Source organism: Phoxinus phoxinus (assembly GCF_949152265.1).
Source record: "Phoxinus phoxinus genome assembly, chromosome: 21".
In the NCBI taxonomy this organism is placed as follows: domain Eukaryota; kingdom Metazoa; phylum Chordata; class Actinopteri; order Cypriniformes; family Leuciscidae; genus Phoxinus; species Phoxinus phoxinus.
In genome coordinates, this window is record NC_136896.1 from 12961914 (window position 1) to 12984152 (window position 22239).

General features: G+C 37.1%; 1 protein-coding gene across 11 annotated transcripts in view; it reads left to right on the forward strand.

Moving 5' to 3' along the window:
- Positions 1 to 21857, forward strand: part of usp54b (ubiquitin specific peptidase 54b) — a 109426-nt gene extending 87569 nt beyond the window's left edge. For 4 of the 11 annotated variants that reach the window (XM_079594796.1, XM_079594793.1, XM_079594798.1 and 1 more), the window contains 6 exons: positions 904 to 1072; positions 4824 to 5746; positions 13940 to 14061; positions 14710 to 14850; positions 16652 to 16820; positions 17081 to 19937. In XM_079594796.1, coding sequence (XP_079450922.1) covers positions 904 to 1072; positions 4824 to 5746; positions 13940 to 14061; positions 14710 to 14850; positions 16652 to 16820; positions 17081 to 17367 — 1811 coding nt within the window. In that variant the 3' untranslated portion in view covers positions 17368 to 19937. Of the gene's footprint in view, positions 1 to 903; positions 1073 to 4823; positions 5747 to 13939; positions 14062 to 14709; positions 14851 to 16336; positions 16382 to 16651; positions 16821 to 17080; positions 19946 to 20068; positions 20169 to 21641 lie in introns of those variants that run through there. The other 7 variants (XM_079594801.1, XM_079594800.1, XM_079594797.1 and 4 more) reach the window with 6 other exon arrangements.
- Positions 21858 to 22239: the final 382 nt, after the last annotated feature.

Consider the following 22239-nt stretch of genomic DNA (forward strand, 5'->3'; position numbering starts at 1 on the left):
ACTCATTATGGACGGTATGTTCAGTAAGCAAAACGCTGCATAACAGCAGGAAATGTGTTTTAAAATGAAAATGATGAAACTCAGGAGTGTCATGCACCTATTTTTTTCGAGCAATTCTGGAGTTATAGGCGGACAGCTTTTGTGTAATGTGCGAGGGCCTGGGTTGAAATTCCAACATAATATACACTTTTTGTTTTAATAAAGTAAGTAAAAGTTCAATTGAACTTGGCAGATAGCGATCACAATGCATTTTTGTTTGTATGGGGAAAAAAAAGAGTTTTGACATTATGATAACTTATTTGTATCCTACTGAAAATTATTATTATTAACATTATAATTTTTTTATTATTGTTGTTGTTGTAAATGTAATATACAAATATGAAATAATATCAATATATAATATACAGTAAGACAATATATACAAATAAATGTAAAATAATATAAAATATTAGAGGCAAAAAAATAAATAAAAATTTGATAAAATAGTAAGTTAAAAAATGAAAAATTAATTTGAGAACATGTGCCACAACACCTTTTTTTTAATCTACCTTTATTGTAATTCTAAAAGTGTTTTTATTTCAATGTTACTTTTAAAATGGACATGACATTTCTCTGTTGAAAGCTACTGTTATCAACGCATTACGTCAACTGTGTGACGACATTGATGAACTAGCGTGCAAAGCTTTGCCTATTGAACACAGCCTAGACCTCACTCTGGGGTGAAAGGTGGAATATATCCCACCATCACTCTGTCCTATTTCCTTCAATTTCACTACGTTGTCTTTTCTATAACAAAGAAATGGTCCGCATGCCGGCCCCTCATAACTCACCTCTTTCTTTTCTGCATTTTCTTTTCTTCTGCCCTTCTTTCCTTTCCCTTTTTTTTGTCCTTTTGCATTATAGCTAAACTAAGATTTTCCATGCATGAGGGCAGTGCTAACACTCATAGCAGGACTATGGCTGCTGACGCCAAGCTGCAAAAATGCATGAGGAGAGCGCGGGGCCTACAGCAGCGCATGCAGCAAGAGCAAGAGCAGCAGCAGGAGCCCAGCCGCCCACAGGGGCCCACCAGGTACCTGTACTGTCACCCTGTGTGTCCAGCTTATCCGCTTGTTCAGATCAGTACTCTCCCAGACCCCTGGGTCTATTAGGGTTGTGTGGTATAGCGATACAAAAATCAGCACCTCGGTACTAACATTATTTTTTTAGAACTTTACAATACCAGCATACAAACGTAATTTATGTGACTTGAAACATGAAAACAGAGTTGCTGTAGAAGGCTCTGATCACACCTGACGCGGGCGCATTAACAACGCGCAGAACGCTCACTGCCATTGGAAAACAATTGAAAAAAGCCGCCTCTCACTGCAAAAAACGCGTTAGGTGTGATCGGGGCCTAAGGGTGTAAAAAAGCATTGGTGCATGATTTGAGAATCAAAATGAAATGTATTGATTATGAAATGTATAAATCAATTATTATAATAATATTGTTAGTATAATAATACCCACTGTGTTGCCGAGATCATCTTAAACTTCATGGAAGACTGAGGAGAAATGGGTGCACTTTAAATTAAGAAAATTAATGTGGATGCCTTGGTCAGTATTCATATTTGTATTTCCGATCCATTTGAGCAAATGTTAACTGTTATTTTGCTCAATTATATATTATTACCTTTATGTACTGGAATATTTTAATTCAATAAGAATATATTTAAAACGGTAATAATTAATTTGGAAATTATATGCTGAGATGCACCTTGTGATGATCATTGTTTTTCATAAGTTATGAAATATGTTACTTAGTTGTTAATTAATTCCATGACAACTGGGCCTTATCTGCCAGATTTCATGTACTGTATATTTGAGTTATTGGTAAATATTCCAGTTATATGCAAATCTGTCGTACAAAATACAATGGTCTAACTTACATCTGTTTTAATGGTAAAATTGATACTGAGGTGCCAAAGCTGGTATTATACCGAAGTAAAATTTTGGGCTGAAAGCCAAATCCTTGTGTCTATGGTTTGTTTTAAATTAGGATAAATTACAATTACAGTGTGTTGGAGTTTTGTTAAGTGGTGATGAGGAAAGGCTGCGTGTTTTCTCTTTGTATTTCTGTTTTATGTCTGTCATTGTGATGCAGTGTTATCTTAAATAATCTAACGTGCAGGCATAAACTAACTGATCAGTTTGTCTGAATGCCAGTTGATATTTCACTCTCAAAAAGTGCTGGAGCTTTCAGAGGTTAATTTTTTATTCAAAATCACACTTACATGTACAGATCAGGACGGATGTTAAAGATTCCTGATAAGCCCCAAGTATTAGAAGCAGAAGGCAGTCGGCTGAATTATTGGCAAACACAAATTAGCGAATAAATAACCACCAATATAACATGCACATGGCATGCCACTTTACTAATAAAGTAGCCTCCAGAACAATGCAACGGTCTCTTCTGCAGTGTGTGGAATGCGGTTGTTTTATTGTATTTGTTTTTTCTTGTTCCCTGCTTTCTCTTTCCTCTCCATTCATTGATTAAAGGCGTTGATGTGATGTATGGCCTGACCTGGCCAAAGCCCCTTGGGTAATTACCCAATGTAGTGCTTGAGGAAGTATTTACAGTAAATGAGCCCGCTAGCACATTAATCAGGGATGTTTACCTCTGTACTGAACTTCTCCCAGTTCAGTTGGCTCTATAACCACTCTAGGGCATGCAGCAGCCGCCAGGAACCACCTATCACCTACAGTAGTAGTAATACTTTTCTCAATTTCTAAACAAGTGATTCCCAACCAGGTGTATCCCAGGGGTACTGACTGTAAAAAGGTTCCAGGCAGCAGTGTTATGTTATTTTATTATTTTATTTTTGCTTTATATTTAATACAGTGTGTATTACAATATTATATACAGTGTACTTTACTTATATTGTTTCTCCACAGCAATTTAACAATCTTTACTTTTTCAGTCCCGTCTTTCATAATCAAACCAACCTTCATTTTTTTTATATTGTTTGAAAATAATATTCTGTAGTTTCTTGAAGAGAGATTAAGCTACTTGGGAAAAAAAATTAGCCCATGATATTGATATTTTTAGGTTACATCTGAGTAATTATAATAATGATCCATTTATAGATATAAATAATTAAGTTGAAAACACATTTCTGGTTTAATGCTAATGAAGGGGTATTTGCCTTATTAATGGAGCCTTGGGAGTAAGAAGAAAAAAAGAAAAGAAAAGAGAAACAACCAATCTAAAGGATAAAAGGGTTATCTAGGCTTGCATGCTTAAGATTGTCATACCCAGCTTCAAAAGCAGGCTTGTCTTACTAATATATTAGACTGTGAGACACCATGCATGTTAAAATTGTCAGATTCGGGGATCCCTGTACAGCTGTACAAAAGGCAACTGCACAACGGATTAAAAACACTGAGAATTGTGTGTTTAGATATTTCAAAGGCTTTTTACTGGTATTAGATAAAGATTTATCTGAAAATGAATCTATCACACGGGTCATCGGTGGGTCGCTGAGGGCCAGTGGAGATGAAGGAGGATTGATGGTATTCTGATGGATGCTCTGCTCTGCTTTATTAGAGGTGAATGGAGAAAGCGAGCAGGTTTCCCTTCTGGAGCAAAGCCAACTCTCATTCCCGCGCTCTCCACTTCTGGGGATCTTTTGGGCGTATTTATGGCTGTTGTAACTCTGGTTTATACGACGACTATGAAAATGATGTCAAGGTCGCGTAGTGCGTCAGCTGTGGAAAGCACATGGGGACTGTGTGTGTGTATGCATTCTATGAGAAGTGGCTCATGAATACTGGTGTGAAGGACACAGGTTTTCATTGAATTTGGTCCTTGGCAGCATCGTGATTTTTTTTTTTCTTTTTAGTTCGAAAATGTATTAGAATGGGTTTCGTGCAACAAAGCCATTTTCAGGTAGGAATGAACATTGACATAAATTAATATTTTGATATGAATGAGTATCGTTTTGTTTCCCTTTGAGGTTCAATTTTACAAATATTCCTAACACCAATTGTTCTTATAGAAGACCCATTAGAGGTCTTCTCAGGGTTTCTTGTATTATGTTTTGTTTGCCTCTGTGAATGAATACATAGTGCACACTCCTAGTAGTATAAAATATATATCAGATGTGTATGTGAATTTTATGTTTGACTGTATCTATAAAAAGTTAAACCTTTTAGCACATGCACAGTGCACATTTTATGCACAAGGAACTCAAGGGGTATGGGAAATTAATGTATTTTATAATGTAGGGTGATTTACTGACAAGAACAACCATTTCATCTCACATAATACAAAAGTGTTAATCAGTGTTACCTTAGTATTATTTATATGCTTTTATTAATATTTTCAGTAGTTTTTGTCTTTTTTAAATATTTGTATTTCATTTTTAGTAATTTATTATTGCTAAAAATTTTACTTAAAAAACTTGTTGCCTAGGCAGCTAGTTTTTCATGTAATTTATTTTATTAGCTTTATTTCAACTAAGAAAACCATTTAAAATAGTTTTAGTAAACAATGACAACTGGTATGAAGTAATTTTCGACCCTTAATGTTTTAAGTACAAAGTGTAACATTAATCATGGTTAATAAAAAAATAAAAATCTTTCATTATTTTAAAAATGTAATTAATTTAATTAATTAATGTATTTTAATTATGCCATTAATTAAATTAATTGTGCAAATAATTGAATTAGTGACATTAATTGAGTGATAATGTTGAACATGACTTCTGATAATAACCATGCTAAAAAAAAAATTCAGCCAGTGTCTAACCAATATCCTTCTCTCACTCTTCTTTCCTCTGCAGTGAACACCCTGGCCCGGACCAAGTATTGTTGACAGACAATCAGGAAGAGGTCTGGGAGACCAATCAGTTTTCTGTGCTTGGCCCACCCTCTCCTCAACACATGAAATCACCCTCCTCTTGTACAAACTCCCCATCCCAGTCCTCTAGCCACCCATCGCCCAATCCTCGGCCTGCCTCTTCTCAGGCGCAACCCCAAGAGCCAGATGAACGTAGCAGTTGGTCAACCCAGAATAAGGAGGAATGGGGTGGCATCAGGTTATCAGATGTTCTTCAAGCATCAGGCATTCGGATCATGCCCATACGCAAGCACCTGGCCATATCTCTACCTTCTTTGCCCCTTGACTTCTGGGGTGTTTTAGGGGAGGACGAAGAGATCTCCAGCTGTCAGCACCCTCAAGCTTCATTCTCTCAATCTCCAAATCCTCCTTTGTGGCATGGCACTGCAGATTGTCTAGAACGGATACCCCAATCCAGCAGGGCCACCAGTCCACCACCTGCCCCTGTTGAGGAGAAGGGGGCAATGCCCCGACGAGCCCCCATATGGCAGCCCCTGTCTGCATCTTCCCAGCCATGCACCAAACTGACCCCTCCTGTTGCTGCCCGTCATTGGTCCTCTTGGAGCCTAGACCGCCCTGATGCTGTCGTCACCCCCTACGACACACCACCTGACCAGAACCAGCGGACAGGAACCGCTCTCTATCAACACACACCTGGAAGACACCTTGCTCCTCACAGTCCCATTAGCACCAGGAAGAAGAACATCTCTAAGCACTCAAACTTCCAAAGCATGGAGCTGGAACCCACAGCGGCAGAGGACCAGGAACTCTCTGAATTGGACTCACTCTACCAGGCTAGTCTCCAGGCTGGCCCGGGTTCTGGCCGAGCCCTGTGTGGTACCAGCTCACCTGCTGTTGGGAGACAAGGTAAATTTATTTCTTAGATTGTCTTGGTGGGTTTTTTTTTGTGGGCGAATTCCAGTCATTTTAATGATGTTTAATGTTGTGGCAAAACAATATTTAACAAACGCAGCATTCTCAGGCAAAAGAGACGTCAATATTCAAATTGTATTTAAAAGAAAATATACATTTATTCTGCAGAATAGTTCCCAGTCTAGCCACACAGGCCAGCTGCAGGGTGAGGGTGAAAACCCACCAACCCTAACAGCCCAGTATGCAGGCAGAGTGAGACCAAGATAGGTGTTCTTTCTAGAGTCTTATAATGTTCTCATCAAAGCATTCTTTAAAACACCCACCCCAGGGGGCAGGAACTGAGGAACCCCCATGGTTGCCTCAACCCCTCCCTAGCCTCGGGTCTTCTCAGCAACGTTACAACAGGAGAATTCCAAATACAGAACATATGGCATTCATATATTATCACTGAGAAAACACAATAAGAAATAAAACATTAAAAACTGCCACTACACTTCTCCCTGTTTTTCATACTCTGAAAACTAAATCAATGCAACAATTTTAAGTCATTTCATCATATTTATCTTCATCTTCCTTTTTTTATCCCTTCCTTGACCATGTGACTAAAACCCAAATGTGAGACATTCAAAACTGACCAATCAGATAATTACAAGTTCCCCATTGTACTAATGTTTTGACAATTTCATCCCGCCAAAGTACACACATCTTAGGCCTACAGGCCTTGATCACTATCAGCACCTCGGTGCCTTTACAGACTCCAAATGGTCATTATGGAAATAGGTTGTCAAAAACAGTAAAGCAGATGTCTTTGTTCATTTCAAATATCTTGGATTATTTTCAATCCTACAATTTGCCATTGGTCCCGTCGGCCACACACATGGAGTCCAAAGGTGACACAGTCCATCTTTCTGTTACATCTTCAGACTTTTCGTCCAAGCTTGTTTCACTAACAGTTTGTCAGTTGTTCAGTCTTTATTCACCATCCAGCCCTGCAGGAGTAGGCTCTATCAAATTGGATTGCACCGTTATGCAAATCATCCATCGAATACCTGCACAAGAACAGTCACTGAATCTGGGAGCAAACGAGTGGGACAGCAGTCTGGCAGCTGTCTCTTTCTGAACCAGAACACAAGATATGAACTTCGGTAGCAGTGATCCTGTGATTTAAAAGAACATCTAGCACCACGACACAAAAGCAGACACATGTCATTTGTCATTGGTCAGAGGATTGATATGGTCAGATTGAAATTAGTCTCTGGCAAAAGGCCCTTAAATTGATGTACTTAAAAAATATAGTCAAGGAATTGATAAAAGAAGATCTTTACAAGTTCTTACACTGTTTCTGGAAACATTTAAATAAATTGCATTACAACAAACAACAACTGCTGGTTTAAAACACCATTTCATGAAGAGTATCAGCAAAATATTCAGTGCAAGCACAGAGATTCAGTTGAATTGATGTCCAAAGCATTGTTGCAAGCCAAATGGACAAAATACAAATAAACAAAAATCAAATAAGTTTCAGAAAAGTTTCAAAATCATCATTGATAATACAAATAGTTATACTTCGGTTAAAATGAGAAATACTGACATACATTTCAAAATAACTTGGTCAGACAAATCATTACTTCATTGATAAAGTAAATCCAAAGAAAAACAAAACAAACAATTACTGGATGCAATACACTGTTATCATTCAGTCTAGATCTAAAAACTTAATAAAAATCTTATGCATTACATTTTTGTGAAAAACAAAACAAACAATTTTCCATATAATTGATCACTTGAACCTTGTTGAAGTATCAAGCAATTAAATATTAACTGAAGCAGGGCTAAATGGGTAAGCTCTGTCACCACATTCCCGAATTCGGGCCCGCATTCACTCCAGTATAAACAAAAAAATTGTATAGATTGTCATAGTATGAAAACCATATCAATTCAACACCCCTGGTTGATTTGAATAAACATACAAAATAGTAAAAATTATAACAAAACCCCTCATTTCAAATAACCCTTTTTATATTTCATCGTCTTCAGAAAGAAAAAGAAAAGAAAATCAAAAACAGAACAAAACAAAACAAAGAAAAACAAAAACATATCTTAACTCAATTAATACATTTCACTGTAACTTCCGCTACTCGAATCGTCTGCATAATTTTGTTTATCCTTCTAACCAATGTAGTTTTTCAAAATTTACTCTAATATTTCCATTATGGACCGTCTTTTTTTGCTTATTACACATCAATTAATAGATTTTCTACATTTTTCACCAATCAAATCAATACCTAGTTCCTAGTTTGAATCAATCAAATAAAATCATCAACATCATCACAAAACAGATTCTTCTGCTAAACCATTAGTTGGTCGAATCGTCTTTCTCCAGGTGTGTTGATCATCTCGCATGGATGTTCAATCTTCACCATTCTTTCCACGCCCTTTCAATAATCTTTTCCCTCGTACGTAATGGGGGCTGTTACTAACACAAGCCTTTGATCCCTCACTTTATACTTCGTGTTGTCATGTGTTTGTTCGTTTAGTCTAAGGTGAGAAGTTTGGACTCAGGTCTCACACTCTCCAATCATTTTCTGATTCTAACAAGATTTTCCCTTAGATCATGACCGTACCCCCACTGGAATAAAACATTTACTTTCTGCTGTCACCTGCGAACGAAAACCTTAAGTGATTTTGTTAGTGACTGCTTATCTAGTCGGTCGTCCCTCTTGATTCGACCTGTGGAATCATCAACCTGAAACATTATCACCAGATAATTTCTTTCTCTTTTCCCCTGAAAAAGCACTCATGTTAACAAAACAATATTTATACATTTGGAACAGAATCAATTCTGTTTGATCCAATCCATCCTGACATCCTTTCTGTCACAATAATAAGCCAGGATATCTAGCTAAATTCATCCATAGCCATTATTTCATTGGGCACAGTCTGCATCCTCTGTAAAGAAAAACAAATGTCAAATAGTTAATTCTTTTGTTGTTGTGCTGCTGCATCTTCCCTGTTTCCTGTTGAAAACATTTCTTGTTAGCACACTTTTGTCCACCTGTGCGATGGCTTTCAGCAAATTCTAAACCATTTCCCCCTTTTTTATGCACAATTTTACTTGTGCATCAATTTAACATAATTGTGTTTGGATTTATTAAACTAAACACTGTTCTGTAGACATCTTTCTCTGTCTCTTAACCTTAACCTTAACTCTTGTCTTAAGTCTCTTAAAATGTTATATTCTTCACTCCAAGCCACAATCTCATCTTCTTATCAAATTATTTGAAATGCAAAAGCACTCTTTGCTTATCCTGCTTTTCAAGACTGCTCTCAACAGTTTGTCTCTCAACTCAATCTCAATTCTCAGTCATCTGCAACAACTGAATACAACTGTCACTCTATTTCCCCTCCTCCGTGGGCTTCACTGTCCCTGCATCTGTAAGATCAAAGGTATTATCTTATGGTCAAAATGACCCCTCTGTCCTCTGAAGATAATGATCCTTGACCCCCCCTCTGGTTTGATAACCCCTGTCTTTTCCTGCCTGGCAGGATGCTGGGTGTGAACTTTGCAGAAGCATACATACATACCCTGAAGATGCAAATGGCCCTTAGTCATCTACAAACATTTCTTACTTTCTTTACAGATCTTTCTTTACAGCCTTTCTTTTGTCAGTCGAACAACATTCTTGCCCTTTTTCACACAAATGTTAAAGGCTCTCTCAATAATTTGATATTGATTTAGCCAATTTTTACTGTATTGTTGCCGTCAAATCTATAACCTATTTTATTTCAATCCATGGATGGTGATCTACAACTCCACAATTCCAACTTCCATCAGAATTTAAACCGATCTAGAAATTCATTCAAATCTACTGTATATCATAAATGACCAAATCGATTCAGAATTATCAACTTCTCTCAAATTTTGTCATTCACCCATCTGTAATTGATAAAACATTTAATGACACATCTATGCACACTATTCAGACTATGAATAGCTTTCACTACCTAATACCTGACTCACTCTTATCAAGACATAAACTGCAGTCATCATCAAACACACCTGACTATTAACCGTTCATATTTCTTGTCTTTTCTTCAAAAAGATTTACATTTAAATCAAAATTTTAACATTTTGCTGTAGCTTTTACCTAATTTTTACATGGCCTCTTAACCATTTTCAAAACATGTCTATTCATTTGCTTTTACAAACGTCAGCTGTGTTGTTTTTTTATTTTATTATCATTACTTTGCTTCAGCTTTCTTCCTAGCTGACCATAACAGAAAGAAAACATGTCAATCCTTCCTCAAGCAGTCTTTCGTAACACGCATGACTGCTGCTTTCTCTAAACACATGCTCTTTTCAACAGCCTTCTAAGACTGTAATTTAGACAAAATGTAACAATGAATTCATTACAATAACTTATTTTATGTATTAGTTCCTTCGTTACTCAGACTTTTCCTTTGCCCTTATAGGGAATTTAGACATTATAAATTCCTACTCAGAATGAGTCTCTGTTGCACTGAAACTGTTTCAGCACACATCAAATTCAGATAATCAAATTGTTTTCAACCAAATCATAAACTTTATCTTATTTACAAACAGCACATCAGCTTGTAGGTCTTTCATAGTCAACACTAACAAACTTTTGTTTAATCACATGCCTTTTACGCATTTAACAACTGTTACTCCCTCAACGCTGCTTCTATACTTAGCCTATTTGATTCTTTAGAGAACAAATAATTATTATTGAGTCTCAATAACGTTTCAAATTTAATCTAAATTTTAGTTGTCATGTTCTCAAATTACCATAGTTTTAATATCTTACTTCCATATTTTCTCCTATGAGTTTATCAAGCTGCAATTATGATCATCTAGAACCTTTTTTAAGCGTTTCATTAAAAGACAATCATTTAATCTTCTTCAGATCTCTCTGTAAATTTCCGTCACCCCTGTATGACCAGATCAAGCTGTTTTACAGAAAAGGACCGTCGAAAACCCCCCAGGGTCTTTTCTTTACAAGTCAACCACACTAAAGAGTTCAAAGCCTCTTTCTGACCATCTGTTTTACTTTTTGAGTTTCATACTGTCTGATCCCTATCATCTTCTGAATTCACCCCCGCTTTACTGCCCCTCCTTGAACCAGTGTCCCATTCATGAATTCACACAGAGCCTGTGAATGCACCCCCCGCATATTCACAGAGCCACTGGTAAGCAGTTCTCTATATTATTTTACAATCTCAGTTCCCGTAAACTAGATCTAACTGGAATGAAATAGAATAAAATTCTAAATTCCCCCATTCACTGCAACATCCCATTCAGCAATGCAAAACAGAGCTATAATGCAATCTCAGTTGCAAATTCAATTACATAGCCAAACCACAGTAACATTACTCTATTTTACTAATCCATGTTAACACAGAAGCTTTCTTCAAATTTGTATCATTTTAGCATTTCTTTGTTTGAAACCAGTCTATGTTTATTGTTTCTTTACAATCAGAATCAAACTTTTACAAAACCATCATTTGCAAATCTCTTTAAGGTCAGAGCTTCAGCTGGTTACAACATTTGCTCTCTTTTGTCTCACATTATTTATCAGAACTGTTCATACAGTATAAAGACATTTAGCATGTCATCAATTTCATTAACACTGTTTGGAAGCTTTTTCTTCTATCAAATGGTTAATCTACAGACTGCTCAATTTAATAGCATCATTATTCCTCAGTCCCTAAATTACAGACAGCTACCATAGCCGCTTGCACCTTCAAATCTTTTATAAACTCTGTTATAAACATATAGAAGTCTATTCTTCAATTCCCTTGTTTTCATAACATTAATACAATAATGCACATTCACATCATAACACTGACATATAGACTTTTCCCATTCTGCTTAATGAAACATTCCTCATGTTAATCCCTGTTAATCATATTCAATGCCTTATTTTTTATCTAAAAAAACTCACTTTTCAGACCATTTCAACTTAATTTGACTTTCTTTTCGCTCTGCTTCATCTAACCAGTTCAAGCAACACTGTTTGCTTACAAACCAACAATTCTCAATCCAACATTTCAGTTTCTTTCTACATCTGTTCTCTTATCTGCAATCCAACAATTCAGTTCAACAACTCACTCTTTTGTAATTTTCCACCAGAAAAAACAAACATTCTATCTTACTATCCTTTGCTACTTTTCAGTTCCTTCTCTTTCATCTTCAATTCAACAATTCTTTTTTATTCTACCTGCTTCTTCAGTTCAACAATTTTGTCTGTTCACAGTTTTACACACACGCTGAACACGATCACAAAAACCCTTTGGTTACAATTATCCGTTCCCCAATTTCTTGCATGCTTTTCTGGCCATTATTATTTTTCCCATTTTACAGAACAAAACAACCGGTGTATTAAAAAGTATTATTCAGTTTACTCTTGTGTGACCCCATATTGGCTGATCCTATCTCTCCTGGATTTTCCTTCGACGCGCGTCTAATAATCTGTGAGACGTCTCTCAACAAATCCGATTTTGTCACCTCAAATCGGCAAGGGTAGCAAATATGCTCTGTTGGCTCTTCCGTCCACGATATGGCTCTTCCGTCCACGGTATGGCTCTTCCGTCCATACTTACGAGCTAGTTTTCGGCATACAATTTCCCCCTCGAAAACTTTCTGTGCCCGCACCAAAGAGATAGTTCCAGCCACTATGGTTCACCCACAGTTATACCACAAGTTACCCCAACAAAACAAAATAATTTGATTGTCTTCTTTACCTGAAATGCTCTTACTGCCACGGTTCTTTTTCCTTAATTCCAGTGGAGTTACCCACGCTGGCTCTGATGCGATCGGCCCCATCTCTCTTAAGTCTACGAGGTAGGGCTGGATTATACTTTTAGGTCCAGGTTGATCAATCACCGTTCGCTCAGGGCCAGCGGTCACTTCCAAGGAATCCTCACTTCTGACACCAATTGTTGTGGCAAAACAATATTTAACAAACGCAGCATTCTCAGGCAAAAGAGACGTCAATATTCAAATTGTATTTAAAAGAAAATATACATTTATTCTGCAGAATAGTTCCCAGTCTAGCCACACAGGCCAGCTGCAGGGTGAGGGTGAAAACCCACCAACCCTAACAGCCCAGTATGCAGGCAGAGTGAGACCAAGATAGGTGTTCTTTCTAGAGTCTTATAATGTTCTCATCAAAGCATTCTTTAAAACACCCACCCCAGGGGGCAGGAACTGAGGAACCCCCATGGTTGCCTCAACCCCTCCCTAGCCTCGGGTCTTCTCAGCAACGTTACAACAGGAGAATTCCAAATACAGAACATATGGCATTCATATATTATCACTGAGAAAACACAATAAGAAATAAAACATTAAAAACTGCCACTACATTAATTAACAAAGTTCGGGAGGAACACGTTCAAATTGCCTATCTTATCAGTACAAGAGGAGGGTTATATATATACACAGCCAACTCGCCTATGTTCCTCTACAGTTTTCTTTATCCCCCCACCACCCCATCTTCTCACATCTCTCTAAGTGCCTCTAAATCCCTCCTTTCCACAAACCTGCTCTTCTCTGATTGGCCAGATGCCCCTTTCTGTTCGATTGGTCTAGCGCTTACAGCGTGTGTCAGAAATGAAACGGCCATTACCATTACGGAATTGTATCTCTTGTGGCTTCCTAAAGCTCAGCGATGTGCACATGTGGGAACTTTATCAATAATTATCAGCGCATACGTTAGCTGAGCTCTAAAGTGAATGACTGATGTAATATTAAAATTTGTAAAAACAAATATTGCTCCATCCTTTATCATTACTCAATGTAACAACAACAGACAATCTGGATTAATGTGCGCAATTTTAGGTACTGTAATAGTTGGTCCAAATCTTATTAGCAGAACTATTTCAGTAAGACAGTAATAAGTTAGCCGGAGACCTACACAATATAAAACACAAAACTACATATTTTGAACACCCGGTAAAAAAATATATACGTCAATAATGAATCATACTCACAGGTTGTTATTTGGAAGTTTGTACTTCCAAATAAAGTGGGCATTGTCCCATCTTTAATGGATAAACCTTTTGTAAATCCCCTTTAGAAATTGGACTTCACAGAGATTTTAGAAGCAATCATCAAAAGGTTGTACTGGTAATTTTAACCATTGACTTTGCCTTGATTTTCTCGCACAGTACCTCCTGCTGCACGAAAGCTGCTCACTGGAGCAGGACGTTCTCGAACCCCCACGGCTGAGCTCGAGAGAACCGCTTATGGACCACCAGGTTGTAGCAGCCCTACTGGATACACAAACATGGTAAGAAATAAGGGACTGCACTCCTGTCTGTAGGTCTAATTGCGAAACTGACCAAGAATAATTTTTCAAATTATGGGTATTTTCTTTCTCTGCATTTTTTCATTTATCATGGAGTCTCATATACCTAATTTCTGGTACTACTCCTGCCGTCCATGCACTATATGATTTTTGAAATTGCTGTTCTTTTTTAACTACACAACTATCTCTGGTCACTGATATTAGTTCCAGTCAAAACACTGCAGGACTTAGATCGCAGACAGGTCTATATATTTAATGTACTCGGGCATCTGCAACACATCGGATAATTTCCCCATTTGCTTCAGATTTCAGGTTTTTGTCTGTGTATGACAAGTGCAAAATGAAGGGTTAAAATCGCGTAGTATGTGGGCAGAAGTAGATGCTACCCAACATTAGTGTAAATAATCTAGGTTTTATTGACTAATTTTGTGTGTTTATTATTTGCTGCTTCTTTAATGAGGGATTGCCGTCTCTTCGCTTTGTTTTTGTTATGTCTGGTTTCTCTCCACATCAGAGTCTGTTTTTCATACAGCACACAATCTGTTAGCACGTGTTGATTTTGTTTGGGTGTTGTGTCTGGTTTCATCCAGACTTTCTTTTTTTGCTGCAGTAACTCTTTGTTGTCTGTAGTCGCTGTCAGTGGCCCATCAAGAGCTGCAGACAGGAGAGGAAGACCAGTATGATGCAGATCACCTGCGCCGTATTGCTCGCAGCCTGAGTGGAACTGTGATAGGGAGACGCCAAAACCGACTTGCTGTCTCCCGAAGCTTCGTAAGTATCCCACGCGTGAATTAGACTAAACGGAACTCCGACTGGCTTATTTCATCTGTGGAGCTAACTAACGGCTAAAATATGAGTGAAATAGTTGGGCTACTAGTGACTAGTACTGCGCTCCTGCATAGCGCTGTCACCTATGCAGGAGATTGCTAACATGCTAGCTGCCACTTTAGCCTGATAAATGTGTGCTGCCTGACCCTTGCCGATCACTGCTGAGCTTCAGGTTATTTTATGTACACTCCATATTCATTTACATGCTTTACACACTTTACATACTTCTTGGTGTACATAGTGTGTTGTTTTAACATTCATTCATTTCTAATATGTAGTGTATGCTGGAAATATATGAATGCATAACTGGATTGTCACATGACATCCATGTGCACCAACACATTGAAGGCAATCACATACATATGCAAAACTTTTCATTGTCTTACTGAGTCATACTGCCATCCTGTGTCCATATGCTGTAACTTCACTACGGTACTTTTGAAAAGAGGCCTGGTGTCCCATTTATAAAGACATGCATGTAAATCATCTTTCCAAATATTTATACATTCGTATACACTGATGTCCATTATTTATGATTAATGCTTTATTAATCATTTTAAAATCGTATGTACATGAATGAGCGCATATGACAAAAGTAATGAATCTAATTTGGTTTGTTAGGTCCACCTTACTACAGGAACATCCTAGTTTTCTGCCCATAATGTGTATCTACATATTCAGTTCACTATCCTGTCAGTGATACATTTTTGTTATTAATTTTAGATTAATTAATTCATCACATTTGTTAAGGCCATGTTCTTATTAAACCTTCATTCTCAATCATTTAATTAAATAATTCCCTGTCATTCACATCCTCTACATTACCTTTTTATAAATGTAGAATTATTGCAGTTATTTATTTATTTTGATATATGCTTATTTATATTTTAGGTTTGTAAAAAAACAAAGATATAAAATAAGATATCTGAAATGTATACAGTATGTATAGTACAGCCAGAACGTGGATTGAATATTGATACTGCATAATTAAATATTAAGATAGCATATACAAGTGGTTACTCATTTCATTCATTTATTCACTCATTGCACTTGCCTCACTGAAAATCATTATAAAATCATGTCAGCGTGCACTGGCGTACCAGTGCATGAGCACAAAAATAGCTTGTACAGCTGCTTTTCACTTGCTGCTCGTGTAAGAACATTTTCACATCAGTTTCTGCTTTTAAAAGTATTGTTCACCGAAAAATGAAAATTCAGACATCATTTACCGGTACTCACCCTCTCGTCATTCCAAACCTGTATTACTTTCTTTCGTCTGTGGAACACAAGTGAAGATCTTTTGAAGAATTAACTGTTTTTGTCCTTTAAAATGAAAGTCAGTGACAAAACATTGTATGGACAAATACATTATTAAATAAAAATAAATAAAAAACACGCATTTTTCAAAATATCTTCTTTTGTTCCATAGAAGGAAGAAAAAAAGAAAGTCATACAGGTTTGACACCATAACAGAGTGAGTAAATGACATTTTTGGGTGAACTATCCCTTTACTAAATCTCAATTTGTTCCTCATTTTTGACTTGGGATCAGATCTGATCTTATGTGCATTTTATAAATGAGGCCCCTGATTCTTTTCATGCCTTACTTTTGTGCTCCCCATCTTTTCCTCTCTCCCCATCTTACCCCTCTCTTTTCCTCTTTTCCTCTCTTTTGACTGAATGCACTTGTGTGATTTCTCGGCCTTGTGCGTATCGATGTCTGTATGTTTTGTGTGTGTACCTAGCTGGGGGACTCCGGGGTTTCGCCATATCACAGCTCCATGTACTCACCTAGTTGCCTTCAGTTTCCATTGTCTCATTCAGACCTCCATCTCCTCCAACCCAGCTATCTTCATCTCCTTCCATCATCTACACCTCTGTCTCAGCAGCCTGGGCCTTGCAGAGAGGTCCCAGGTAAAGCTAACTCTCGTTTTCCATTTCCATGACCACCTCCTCCATTCAAAGGGCCATTCCCCGCTTGTTCCGCATTCATGTGTCTGCCATTGCATTGCATTTGAGTCCAGGCTCCAGTGGCCACCCTGCTAAACATTCTGCATTTGCTTCATTTTCGTTTCCTTACTGCTGTTGAAGGAGCTCCTCTTTTGTTGTTGCTTTTTCTTTTTCTTTGATTGGTCTGGATCCTGTCCTTCACACTCCATCCTACCCCACTGCAGGACGTTTCCAGAGGTTCTCCAAGCTTCTGGCTGTGTTTGACGGGCGTCAAACTGTCTCCAGTGGGAAGCACTACGGTCCAGCACTGAGGTGTCCCAACCAATTGGCTTTGGATGCAACCGTGTCCTCCAGCCCTGGAAGGTTTCCACAGATGCATTTCTTCCTCTGGACAACCTTTCTGCACACCAATCCCATTCTCTTCACAGTTTCTTGGAGAACTGGAAGGAGCACTTCCCGAGACCTGATGCCATCCTCAGTCACCCTGCACTCTGTATTGGTCCTGGGGTGATGTTCTTCCATTACCCTGCTTTAGTCGGTAAATCTTTCCATGCAAAACCCCCAAAACTCGATCCACAGCATGCTGGAAAGAGCCACAGAAACCAACTTTTTTTTTAACTTTTTTATTTTATTTTTACAAGCACTGGTATGGTGTGATGCTTTGGGGCTCAGGTGTGTGTGTATGACTAACCTATGGTCAGACCTGCAGCATGCAATGTTAGGAGCGTGGAGTCCAGACCCGGACCCCCCGCAGTGAGCCATCCAACCCAGAGCACTTAACTTAATTAACTCAAATGTTCAATTAACTGCAGAGGAGAATCATACGGTACCTCCATGCTGCACTAAACAGTAAATGTGTGTTTGTGTGTATGCGTGTGTGCATGTGTTGGGTAGTAAAAGGGGAGGGGCTTATTGTAACTCTGCCCTCTTTGACTTTTTACAGTACCGGTAAAAAGTTTGGAATAATTAGGATTTTTTCAATGTTTGAAAGACTTCTCTTATGCTCAATAATGCCGTATTTATTTGGTCAAAAATACAGTAAAAACGGTAATCTTGTGAAATATTATTACAATTTAAAATAACTTTTTTTCCATTGATTGTTAAGCTGAATTTTCAGCATCATTACTCCAGTTTTCAGAGTCACATGATCCTTCATAAATCATTCTAATATGCTGATTTGCTGCTCCAGAAACATTTCTTGTCAATATTGAAAACGGTTGTGCTACTTTGTTCCTCGAGTACCAAATCAGCATATTATAATCATTCCTTAAGGATCAAGTGACACTGAAGACTGGAATTACGGCTGCTGAAAATTCATCTTTGCCATTACACGAATAAATAACTTTTTTAAATGTATTTTTTAGAAAACAGTACAACAGAAGAAAACGGTAAATTGCAATAATATTTCACAATTATTACTGTTTTTACTAGTTTTTATCAAATAAACGCAGCCTTGGTGAGTATAAGAGACTTCTTTCAAAAACATCTTTAAAAAAATCCAAACTTTTGACCAGTAGTGTATGAAAAAACACACTTTACCCTCCTCGCCTGCCCCACAGATGCAAAACCTCTGCAAACCAATGTCCCGGAAATCGTTGTCGCTTTGCGGAACTATTTTTCCCGACTCTCCTGCAAACTTTTTTTTGGTAGCGGGTGGGTTAATGTCATGTAGATGCTAAGTACTTTATCCTGTACTAAGTGAATAGAGATGTTTTGTACGGTGTCATCTCTCAGCTCTGGTGCTTTTTGTCGGAGCAGGCATGTAAATCTGCGGCCCTGGCGTGGAGAACGGAACGAGACTGTCTCTTCTAACCTTTTTCCTCCTACTTCTCTGATACGGGCATTCCCTGTAGCACACAGCTGTTTTGTGTCTCGTGTTACAGGCAAAGACTGTGTACATGTTTGACTGAACATACACTAATAAATAAATTTATTGTTAATAAAAAAAACGATGACATCCTAAGAAATATACAGAGGAATGGAGAAACTACGTAATGACGTTATGGAATGTTAATCAATTCTAGTGGTAATAATTATTATCTGCATTAAGACAAGTATAGTACACTTCAGAAGTGTAAAGCTGGAGAAATTCTGCTATTTTAATTCCATTGACAGTTCTCCCGTTTATACAGGGAGATATGCCAAGTTAAGCTTCCTTTTTATTGTTTATTTTACTTGATTCGATTTTTATTTTAACTTGCAGTGACACTGAAACCACAGTTATGAGTCTGGCACATGATGGATCTTCAGGCCTGTAATAGTTGAGGGTTTCTATTTTGTAGAATCTACATTGTTTCTAGATTTTACTTTAAAGCAACACAGCTGAAGAATGTTTGGCCCTGGTAGCGTACACGAAGCTTATATGCAAAGCTTCACTCGACTGAAATTCGGACAGTATATAAGTGGCCTTGTGCAAGGAATGCTTTCATACTGTTATTCAAATAAACATAAGATTTGTGAGATATATTAACGAAAATCTAATACTGACCAACAGATGTCGGATCACAATATAATATGATTGATGCAGTATTTAACTTTTCTAATCATATTGTGCTGTGATATGTACTTTTTTTCATTGAAAGTCTTTGAGTGCTAAAATAAAATTAATTATTAAATATATAACTTAAAGAGAACTTATTTAACTTTGTCTTAACCAAAGATTGGCTCTAACACAAAGATATGTTTTTTTTGTCATTTATTCATCTTTCCTTTTGTTTAAAGGATGTTTGAGAATGTAGCAAAGATGGTGTATGAGTATGCTATGCAAAGTGCTCTCTCCTGATCTACCAGCAAAGAGTCAGACTGGGACAAAATCAAATATTTTTTCTTCTTTTCTTTTCCTATATACTGAGGAAGAAAATGATTTTCTGCTGAATTGTTGAATCTTTACTTATTAATGTCTGTACAGTTAACAGCCTTTGAATGCGAGTTGTAGCCAGTGAGAGGTGGATTTCTCGAAGATGAAATGGCATTTCAAGGGTTTTCCATTTCGGGACTCATTTGTAAATGCTTGAGGTTGAGTGAACTTGTATTTTTGCAATAAAGTTATTACCAATGCACTCCAGCAGGGGCGCTGCACAAACGCCTACACTCTGTGTCTGAGTGTTTCTTTTCTCATAGGAAACATTGTAATGTATAAACTCTCGCAATGGGAGTGATGAATGAACGTCATGCTAATTCTAATGCAAATTTAACTTGAATTTTCACAGTAGAAATTATACTACAAAAACAGGGAAGTACAGAAGAGCTATGTCATGGATTGAGAAAGTATAGCAGCACCTCAGTGTCTTGAATTTCATTGCTGCCCTCAATGACTGATGACCTGTAGGCACCTCCCTAACAACTTACTTTGATCGGCAAGGAAAACTTCTGCTTAATTAAACGGGCAAAGACCGAAATGCCCAAAAAGTGTTTTTCATGTTTCTTTAGTGTATTTCATTTCAACAAGATAAAATATCATACTTTTCTTATGCTCAAATCACTTGCTGCCGTTTTCAGGCTGGTCCTGCTAATTGGCGTATTCATTTTAGAGGAAACAAATTATCAAAAAGTTGGGACATACTTCTTTCATACACTCTTAAAAGGTTCCAAAAACGGGAGGGATTTGTGGCGATGACAAACAAGAACCATTTTGGGTTCCCCAAAAGACTTTTCAGTAATCAGATCTTAAAAGAGCCATTTTTATTATTATTGGTGTAAAGAACATTGATAATAAAAATATTTTCCACTATAAATAATATTTTTTTGCACTGAAACTAAAGGTTCCATGGATGTTAAAGGTTCTTCGTGGAACTATAGATGGCAATAGCTAACCATTTTTAGCAGTGTACTGTATAGCATCATATTGAACATTGATTTGTGCTTGTCGTTTTTCTAAAGTCTGTCTCATATATATATATATATATATATATATTAGTAGGGAATTCATTGCACACACACATCTCTCTCTAGATTGGCTAATTCATTTGTGTGTGTATACTGTATATATATATAGATATACATATAGATACATACGGCTATATTTAGAACAGTGGTTCTTTTTGACTTCACAACCTTTCCCCAATATTTTTTATATATCTTCTGTAATTATGACAAAGCTGCTAGTTTTCAAACTTTTTATTTTTAAAGAAACTAGGATTAATGCTATATCAAATTAACCACAATTTGTTTTGTTATTCCAGAGCTGTGTGATTTTCAATATACAAAAATAAATCAGTTTACATCTTGATTTTACAGTCCTTTTTTTTTAGCATTTCTATTTAGATTACATTATTTTAATAGGCCTATATTAACTATTCATTATTTTAAATTAATGGTAGGCCCCGGCCCCTACTTGAGAACCACTGATTTAGATGGTCTTCAATGACTTACTGGTTTATTTTTCATTTGTAATATCATTAGGTTGTATAATAAGTTTATAACAAAGCCTTTTTGTAACACTTTTATTTCGATGGTCATCTTTAGACATTCTACTAACTATAAGTAACTACTCCTTACAAAACCTACTCCTTCTAGAACCTGAAGTATTTTTGGGACTGTAACAACTGTTTCCTCCACAAGGTGTCAGTATAGATGGTCTTCTAAATATGAATTTATTTACCCTTTCAGTTTTTTTTGTTTGTTTTTTTGATGATGATGATGGTGATGTAAAGTGTTAGAAATGACGTTGTCATAAATTCAGTGCAGTGAAGGACACCCCTGCAGTGAAAAAACAGCAGTTGTTGTGTTCAAATTGTGACAGTCTTCATGCAGAAGAAAAGATGATGTCTTCTTTTTTTTCTACAGGAAGAATTGTGTTCCAGCAATGCTTTCTATTTTGCCAAGAAGTGCTCAATGGATTTTCCCCCTGAAAAGAATGGTAAAGTGCACATTTTACTTTAGTTCAACTGACGGTGATAGAAAAGGAAACATTTGCAGATCCTCAGATGAACTCAGTTTCTCACACCGCAGCATTTCTGGATGTGGCTCAGGAAAACAAAGCTTTTCATTATTGTGCATGCACTGCTGTTTTGAGATGCCATTTCCAAATTTGCCAGAGGGAAATAGATGAACCCAAATGTACTCATGTTATTTAGAGGCATTCCTGATTGCCGAAGAAAACAGAAATGTGAAAGTCTGTCCGTTTTTAGAGTGCTTAAACAACAATTACAGTTAAACAGTGCAGTGGTTCAGAGAAAATCCATGAATCGGAAAAGGACCTGAACTAAATCAGATCCAAATTCGAGCAAGGCCAGGAAACAAACCTAGAAATGACATTTAAAGGCCAGATGAGAACATATCTGACGCGCACACACACACACACACACACACACACACACACACAAATTAGGCTTATTGTGAACCCAAATGAGTTGGCAAAACTCAAAACATTTAAGGTAATCAA